At 35.6% G+C, this 9,879-nt stretch overlaps 1 protein-coding gene across 1 annotated transcript in view; it reads left to right on the top strand.

Moving 5' to 3' along the window:
- The first annotated feature begins 1,416 nt into the window (after positions 1-1,416).
- Positions 1,417-9,879, top strand: part of LOC122074867 (L-arabinokinase-like) — a 73,401-nt gene continuing 64,938 nt past the window's right edge. Inside the window, exons 1-2 of the mRNA XM_042639845.1 lie at positions 1,417-1,470; positions 6,251-6,319. Coding sequence (XP_042495779.1) covers positions 1,432-1,470; positions 6,251-6,319 — 108 coding nt within the window. The 5' untranslated portion in view covers positions 1,417-1,431. The remainder of the gene's footprint in view (positions 1,471-6,250; positions 6,320-9,879) is intronic.

A 9,879-nucleotide genomic window follows, 5' to 3' on the forward strand; every position in this document is an offset into this window, starting at 1 on the left:
ACAAACACCAAGATCCGAAAGGATAGGACACCGCCAATAGGGACTGTGCGAATGGAGGGTCCATATGATCTCAAGGGATAGTCAAACCGTGGAGCAGCACGTTCGACTGCTCAACCAGGGCAACTAGGTAAACACGCCATCTAGTCTCCACGAATCGGCGTAAAGGCTCCCTAGCATCATCAAAAAGGATCTCCTCGAAAGGAAAGTTAATCAAGACTGGCTTGCATACCCCGAGACGTAAGCAATTCCAGTGAGGATATTCATTAAAACAACAAACCTTCCCATAAAAGAAGGAAATCCTATCGTATTCTCCAGGATATGGCCAAAACATAATAGTTTACATTACAGAGGCTATCCCCACACTACTTTCTCGATACAACTCTTATCAGAATTAAACTCCTACCTACAATGGTAAACTACTACAGTTGGGCTCTTCACTGATCTCTATGAGGGACGTATTTTATTTATTTTATTTATTTTATTTATTTTATTTATTTTATTTATTCAGAGAATTGTCTGTTTTTGCATAGAAGTATGATTTACGCATCAAAGAGTCCCCGTTAGATCAGCCCATCGCGCATTCTCACATATTTGTTCGTATATGTAAGACATGAAAGCAGCATAAGACGATTTCCTGGTGCAACACAAATCAAATGACATCATAGAATTCAGAAGAGCATTAACTCAATTGTTTTCACTTTTACTCTAGCAGGTATGAGTGTGATACTAACTGAAAAATGAGATGAGGGTTTGGACAAAGGAGAAGTGAAGCATCACAAGAAGGTTTTGCGAGATAACATCCAGGGTATCACAAAGCCTGAGATTCGTCTTGCAAGGAGAGGAGGTGTGTTAGAGAATTAGTGGTCTTATCTATGAAGAGACAACGGTGTTCTTAAGTTCTTCCTTGAGAATGTAATTGGAGATGTTGTGACGTATAAGGAGCACGCAAGGAGGATGACAATGACGGCCATGGACGTTGTCTATGCCCTGACGAGGCAGGGGAGAACTTTTTATGGATTCGGTGGTTCAGGAATTTCATTTCTGCTATATTTTTTGAAATCATTGTTGATTGTAGATTTTGGTTATACTTGAACCTGAATTTCAACTTAGTACAGTTGTTTCTATGTGTTCTTCTTAAGCATACATTTCTCTTTGAATCATTGATCTAAAAATCGTCGGCTTAATTTTGTTATCATCTCTTATTTGATTTAATGGGATATGCTTGTGAGTCAAACCGTGCAAACCACATTATTGCTGGATTCATCTTGTTTTCTCGTTGGTTACAAATTTTAATGTGTTGTCTTTATTGTCTTTCCAAATATAATGATTTTATGTAATAAAAAATTTTGGGTACTAAATTTTCGTCTGGTTTCTTCTTTCTTTTTTTTTTTTAATTATTGCAGCTGGGACTTCATCTATGCTGAGTATGTGATGGCTGCAAGACATCATCATAGATCAATTATTTGGCAGGTGATTTTCTGTCTTTGTTTTTTGGGTAATGAAAGGATTTCTTTGGTTAGCTAATATTCACTCTTATCTTTGTTTTGTAACCTTGTTGACCAGTTGATTCTTCTTTGATCGGGCATTCATTTTTCATTACTTTTGGACTTTGTTTATTTTTTTTTTAACCTATTTTTTATGCCTTGTATCCTTTCCGCATTGCAAATGTTACACAATAAATTTTGGAAACTTCAATTTTCATAATAGTATCTAATGCAGAACATGGCATCTAACCAGTGAAGGAAGAAATTCCATGTTCCAGTTAGTGTGGGAGATCAAAGTCTATCATCACATGGACCATCTGCTGTAATCCAATTCTAATAGGAGGGATAGCAAAAAATTTTAACCAAAATCTCAGAAATTCCAGAAAATTTGATGTTAGGTCTTGTGGGAATAATTCAATAACTCATGAACTGGAACTTATAACGGCGACGAGGGAGGAATGTTTAATAGCAAAACATGACTTATTTTATTTATATTTTTGGCAAGGGAGTTAGAAGGGGGTGATTTCCTCTTTATGAGTTTAGCATATACCAGCTAATGTAGGGATAGATTGGACAACCAAACCAGACCCAAGACTGCAAGAACTTTTAAACTAAGAACAACCAAAACCACCCAATAGTAAACAACAACAACAGTCCAACTTAAACCAGTCAGCAGTCCTTGAAGAAACTAAAATTAGCAGATCCACAATCAGGAATTTCAGGAAACAGAGTTTGCATCAACAATTAGGAGTTCCAGCAACAGAAATAGAGTAATTGAATAAGTAGGATCAGAATCAAAACATATCAGGACCAAATAACCAAATCAGAACTCGATTCTGACAGTAGGTTCTGAAATCTGGCATTAACTTCTGAATTTTCAGCAGAGTATTATCAAGGAACTAATAACACATCTAAGGACTGATTTGAAAGTCCAACCCATTGGAGAATAATAGCAGCAGTCAAGTTCCATACATATTTAAACAAAACAGAATTCAGAATTCAGATCTGGGCAAAATCCATAACCGGCCAGAACTGAGTAATAGTCCACTTCAGCAGGAACCAGTGGTCTGATTAGCCTCAAAATTGGATCGAACTTCCTTTAGAATAGGACTAACCTTTGATCAAAATTAGAAGGTCATCGGATGGCCAGAACTCCCCAAACAACTAGGCCAACAGTAGATAAAATAGAGAATCTTAACCCATAAATTCTGTACACAAATTAGAACCCTTACCTGATTGTTTTGACAGCAGTAGAACCTTGAAAACAAACTTGAAAGAAATAAGAAAGCTTGAAGAAAACCTCCTGGACTTCACGCCGCATGGAGTTGCTTGGATCAAACACCAAACCCTTATTCTTTGATTAAACACAAAGAACCCTCATAGAGGAGAAACGCAGTAGCATCTTTTTTTGTTCATCAAATTGTGTCTCTCCTAATGAGAGCTCTCCTTCATTTATAATAATGATGGGGGGTTACATAAAATAGAATCTAACTTTAGTTTCCAAAAACTTAAATAGGAAACAAAAAATTAGAAACTCACCTAGTTACTAAACCTAAAAATAGAAACTTACAAAATAGAAAGTCCTTTAGTTACTAAAACTGGTAATAGAAACTAACTTATGACTGAAAATTAGAAACTAACTAGGTATTAAAATTAGAAACTAAATAACCTTATCTAAAAAGGAAACTAAAGAAAAATGAAACAAATCACTAAATCCCGTATGCAACTTTAGAACCCCTAGTTTAGACCCATAAAAGTAGCCCAATACACTCCAAACCACATGAACTGAAGGCCCAACACGTATACAACCCAACCCTAAGCTTATTCTTAATAAAACAAGCCTAGTTTGGTGAAGAATCTGCATCAACTCTCCCCATCTTGAAAAAATTCGTCCTCAAATTTTGCAATGATGAGGGGGAAACAATATGTGAGTAGTAGCTTTGACCATTTCCAAACAAAATTCTGGTTGCCTGTAAACTTGTGGAATGTAGTCTTCAAGGCGTGGAGCTTTCTCTTTGAAGAACCATGATGGCATAACAAACTCTGTATGTTCGACCTTTGCATCGATACCAATTGTGAATGTTGTATGCATAGAGTCATCAACGTTGGTAACCTTCTCATCAAGGATTGGAGGAACAATCTCTTCCTTCTCATCATGAGTCTCAAAGACTTGTTGTAGAGTTTTTTCAATTACTACCTCATCTTCCACGGTTTCAGTCTCATCTACTATGCTCTCTTCAATGTAGAACTCTTCAGTGGAATCTTCTATCTCTTGACCTTCTGTCTTTGAAGCTTCAAGAACTATCTCTTCAATATGAACCTTGACTTCAAGTTCTTTTGGTTTGAATAGAGGTATCTTCACTTCACATAAAGGAGTTGTGGCTCTTGGGGGTATTGAAGTGTTAGGTTTAGTGGCTAGAAAATTCTTCTTGACCTGCCTAGCTTGGTAACTAAACCTTCTACCTGGCTATGCTAAAAGTTCATCTGCTCGAAGAGCCTTGTCAAAGCAATTTCTCACTGTATACACATTAGCAACACTAATTTTCCTATTAATTTCTGCTCGTAATCCCAGTCGAAACTGAGAAAGTAATTGCCTCTCATTCTTCCTAATGCCTGTGCAAGAATAAAGTGCATCAAACTTATTCATAGACTCCACCACAGTCATATTTCCCTGACAAAGAGAGTTCAACTGGTCTTGTATACGAGCTCTGAAATTACGTGGCAAGTACTTATCTGATAACTCAAGCTTCATCTCCTCCCAACTAGTAAGTTCTCTACCACAGTCCTCCAATTCATACTTATACATTCTCCACCAATCACGAGCAGCCTCAACTAGCTTGGCACAAGCTAGTTTCATCTTCCGTCCGTCAGGCAAGTCATAATAATCAAAATAATCATCCAGAGCAGCTACCCAATCATAGAACAATTGGGGGTCATGTCTCCCATCAAACTCCTTCAAATCAAGCTTGACTTTCTGTGAATCCCTTGAGAACCTCTGATGTGTAGAATGTTCATTCTCAAAACAACCCCTTATGTGTTCTTCTAAAGTAGGTTTCTCTGAAAGAACCCTTTGTGCTGCTCTCAGATTAGGGATAGGTCTCATGTTAGCAGACTGTGCAGTTACATTCAATGGTGCTTTTCCCACTTCGGGTATTGTATGTGAATCACCGGTAGGTTGTTGTGGTTGGGTCTCCACAGCCAACAACCTTGCATTCAGATCAGTCCGCAAAGCTTGCCGTTCAGCTTTCAATTCAATTCTCCATTTCTGTAGAAACTCCATAATAGAAGCTAAGGTGGGGGTGTTGTTCTCAGCATGCTCTGATACCACTTAATGTAGGGATATATTGGATAACCAAACCAGACCCAAGACTATAGGAACTTTTAAACTAAGAACAACCAAAACCACCCAATAGTAAACAGCAACAACAATCCAACTTAAACCAGTCAACAATCCTTGAAGAAACCAAAATTAGCAGATCCACAATCAGGAATTTCAGGAAACAGAGTTTGTATCAACAATTAGAAGTTCTAGTAACAGAAATAGAGTAATTGAATAAGTAGGATCATAATCAAAACATACCAGGACCAAATAACCAAATCAGAACTCGATTCTGACAGTAGTTTCTGAAATCTGGCATTAACTTCTGAATTTTCAGCAGAGTGTTATCAAGGAACTAATAACAAATCTAAGGACTGATTTGAAAGTCCAACCCATTGGAGAATAATAGCAGCAGTCAAGTTCCATACATATTTAAACAAAACATAATTCAGAATTCAGATCTGGGCAAAATCCATAACCGGCCAGAACTGAGTAACAGTCCACTTCAGCAGGAACCAGTGGTCTGATTAGCCTCAAAATTGGATCGAACTTCCTTTAGAATAGGACTAATCTTTGATCAAAATTAGAAGGCCATCGGATGGCCAGAACTCCCAAAACAACTAGGCCAACAGTAGATAAAATAGAGAATCTTAACCCATAAATTATGTACACAAATTAGAACCCTTACCTGATTGTTTTGACAGCAATAGAACCTTGAAAACAAACTTGAAAGAAATAAGAAAGCTTGAAGAAAACCTCTGGACTTCATGCCGCAAGGAGTTGCTTGGATCAAACACCAAACCCTTATTCTTTGATAAAACACAAAGAACCCTCATAGAGGAGAAACACAGTAGCATATTTTTTTGTTCATCAAATTGTGTCTCTCCTAATGAGAGCTCTCCTTTATTTATAATAATGATGGGGGGTTACATAAAATAGAATCTAACTTTAATTTCCAAAAACTTAAATAGGAAACAAAAAATTAGAAACTCACCTAGTTACTAAACCTAAAAATAGAAACTTACAAAATAGAAAGTCCTTTAGTTACTAAAACTGGAAATAGAAACTAACTTATGACTGAAAATTAGAAACTAACTGGGTACTAAAATTAGAAACTAAATAACCCCATCTAAAAAGGAAACTAAAGAAAAAGGAAACAAATCACTAAATCCCGTATGCAACCTTAGAACCCCTAGTTTAGACCCATAAAAGTAGCCCAATACACTCCAAACCACATGAACTGAAGGCCCAACATGTATACAACCCAACCCTAAGCTTATTCCTAATAAAACAAGCCTAGTTTGGTGAAGAATCTGCATCACCAGCATTAGATCACAGATGTCTTCAAGCCTTTGGAGCACTTGGATCATGCAAATACTAAATCATGGTTTGAAATGACTTCTTATTAATGGCCTTTAACTGTAAGAAATGTATACTAGGATGACAGGTTTTGTTGGATTGTGGAGCTGTACAGGCAGATGCTCTGACTGTGGATCGACTTGCCTCTTTGGAGAAGGTATGAACACTACTGTGAATACTAGGCAAAATTATTAAATCCTTTGGCTTAGTATTCACTGTATATGCTTGGGGAGTTTATGTATGTTACTTCATTTTCTTTTTAATCCATTTTCCCCATTAATTTACTGTTCTTATTAATGACTTGTTTGCCTTACCCCATTATACCCTTAGTTCTCCCCCTTAATTTTCTCATATCTTTTTTGGTCATTTCAGTATTCTCAAACAGCTGTGGTACCTCAGGATTCTATTTTGGCGACAGAAGTAGAGTGGCTGAACTCCATCAAGGCCGATTTAGTGGCAATTTAATGCATTTTCTTTTAGAAATTTTTGTATATCAACTCATCCCCCTTTATTGGACCTCATACAATTAAACGTGAGAAAGTTTTCAATGTATACAATTAAACATGAGAAAGTGTTCAATTCATATAAATTTTATGTTGGCATTTCTTTCCAAAATTAAATATGCTCTTTGGTGACATTAATTTTATTGATTCTTCTTTGGAAACAGGTTTCAGATGTTGTTCCTGTTGCATGCCGAGCTGCAACAGATGCTAGAATTCGCTCTGTTTGTGTAACAAACTTCAGGTAAGTTTGTTGGGCTAATATTTATTTGACCCATCTGTTATCATGCTTTTTTCTTCATGCTATTTGGCATGGGAATTAGTTGCATAATTTAGTTATAGCTGTGACACAAGATAGATTACATGTTCTTATTGGTTTTGGTTGAACTCATCTCAACGCGAAAAGACCTTTTCCAATCAAATGGGATATAGTTGTAATACATGGATCCAATTTTGCCATTTAACTCTATCTACGGCCATGGTTATTTTTTACTCCCACCCAAAGCCATTCATATCTTTTCTGACCAATCATTCCCAAGTCATTTTCAGTCTAATCTGTACCGTGTCAATCTTCCTTACCTGTGCACTCGATTTACTCTGTTGCAGATGCCCATATCACTCCTAATGACTCTTCTTCAACTTATCTCTCATAAGAGACTCTTAAATCACTTTGAAGTCTTTCACTTCTTATTTTATCTTTCTGATTTTCTTACTCATCAATTTCAACATCTTTTTTCCTTCAAACAACAACAATTATAACCTTCTCCCAACTAAATGGGGTCAGCTACATGGATCCGATAAGGAGAATACAATAATAAGCTCCTAACAATGTTACATAAATATGCCTGGTGAAACTGTGGTTTTCATACCTCAGGAGCACGTTGACATTGGAGGCATTGATCTTAGTCAAAGAAATGATGTGTGAGGCTGATGCTAAGAAGGTTACAAGATTCATATGTACCTGGCCTACGGTGGGCAACAATGGTACCCTGTCCAACAAAATTTCTTTAACTGGTTAAGTTGAGAGAACTTCCGAAGAAGTTCTGTTGTACCACCACTCTAGGATTTTGTGGATATTTAGTATTAGCTTCAAGAGGCAATTGAGAGGAGTTAAGCATAAAAATATATTATTAAAGAGACTAATCTGCTAAAATAGTTTGTTCATGGATGCATTAGTCAATGACATATATTGAGCAACAAATAGAAGGCGGACCTTGGTGCAACGGTAAGGTTGCTCCATTACAACCTAGCGGTGGTGGGTTCGTGTTAAGAAACAGCCTCCCTCTGCCAAGCACAGGGGAAGGCTGCGTACATTACGACCCTCCTCAGACCCCGCAGTGGTGGGAGCCTCGTGCACTGTGTATGCTTTTTTTCTTTAATATATATTGAGGTTCAAATGTTGGTGACTAAATGAGTTTATATTTTGAAAGAATTTGGTCATTTGATTCATGTATTTCTGGGGGAAATCTACTAATGGTCTTTGTACTTGGTGTTCTAATTTACTTTTGGTTTATCTATGGTAATTAATCATTTTCAAGCCTATTTGAGAACCAAAGATGATTAGGAATCCAGTGCTTGACATAATTGAAGGCAACAATGGTGTTTGGGAGAATTTATTTTAGATCTTTTCCATTTATCTTTTTCTTTTCCTTCTTTTATTTATTTATTATTAACTTTGAGTGAGGATGCATGTGTGTGTGCTATAGATTATGATTTTCTTGTAATAAAATTTTGGTTTTGCTGGATTCATCTTGTTTTCTTGTTGGTTACAAATTTTAATGTGTTGTCTTTATTGTCTTTCCAAATATAATGATTTTCTGTAATAAAAAATTTTGAGTACTAAATTTTCGTCTGGTTTCTTCTTTTTTTTTAAATTATTACAGCTGGGACTTCATTTATGCTGAGTATGTGATGGCTGCAGGACATCATCATAGATCAATTATTTGGCAGGTGATTTTCTGTCTTTTTTTTTTTCAGGTAATGAAAGGATTTCTTTGGTTAGCTAATATTCACTCTTATCTTTGTTTTGTAACCTTGTTAACCAATTGATTCTTCTTTGATCGGGCATTCCTTTTTCATTACTTTTGGACTTTGTTTATTTTTTTTAACCTGTTTTTTATGCCTTGTATCCTTTCCACATTGCAAATGTTAGACGATAAATTTTGGAAACTTCAATTTTCATAATAGTATCTAATGCAGAACAGGGCATCTAACCAGTTAGGGAAGAATTTCCATGTTCCAGTTAGTGTGGGAGATCAAAGTCTATCATACATGGACCATCTGCTGTAATCCAATTCTGATAGGAGGGATAGCAAAAAAATTTAACCAAAATCTCAGAAATTCCAGAAAATTTGACGTTATGTCTTGTGGGAGTAATTCAATAACTCATGAACTAGAACTTATATGGGATTCAGTTTAGTTTTTGGCAGGTGCAATAAGACTAAATTTTTATCCTGGTAAGATTTCAGATGTCGATATGGGGACTCCAAGAGGGACAATAAGGCCATGTTTGTTTGAGGGAGAAAAGTGAAAAAAGGTAAAAAAAGGTGGAAAACTTGTACTTGTTTCCTACAAACTACCATAAACATGAGTGTTTGGATAAGTGAGGTGGGGAACTTACCAGACAAGTACTTTAAATGCAATTAGTGACTTAGTTTAGTATATCAAGTTATTCGCAGATATACCAATGAGTTTATTAAATTTAGGGTTTGTTTCAGGGATTTTTTTTTAAATATATATTCGTAGTTATTTTAGGCCTTTATCTTAAATCCTTAAAAATTTCAGGCTTTTCCCATTTATTTTATTTGTTTCAAATTTTTATTTTTATGGTTTTCACATTCTGGATTTTTTGTTTTTGCATTGCATTCGTATTTTGTATTATTTTCATTATTTCATGCATATTTACTTTATAGGAATTTAGGTTATTTTTGGCATGAATTTACAAATATTTTAATTTTATGATTAATTTCTCTCTCTCTCTCTCTCTCTCTCTCTCTCTCTCTCTCTCTCGGTAATGTTAGAACTTAGAATGGTATGCCATTTAGGTCATTTTACCTTTTTATTTCTATCCAAATTCTGTAATTTTAATTATTATTTTTATGATAAAAATTTAGAATGTATAGATTTAGTTTGTATTATTTTCATTGTTTCATGTATATTTATGATTAATTTTTGTCTTTTTTTGTTTTGTTTTGTTTTGTTTTGTTTGTATTTTTTT

The sequence above is a fragment of the Macadamia integrifolia genome, chromosome 3 (assembly GCF_013358625.1).
Source record: "Macadamia integrifolia cultivar HAES 741 chromosome 3, SCU_Mint_v3, whole genome shotgun sequence".
Taxonomy (NCBI): domain Eukaryota; kingdom Viridiplantae; phylum Streptophyta; class Magnoliopsida; order Proteales; family Proteaceae; genus Macadamia; species Macadamia integrifolia.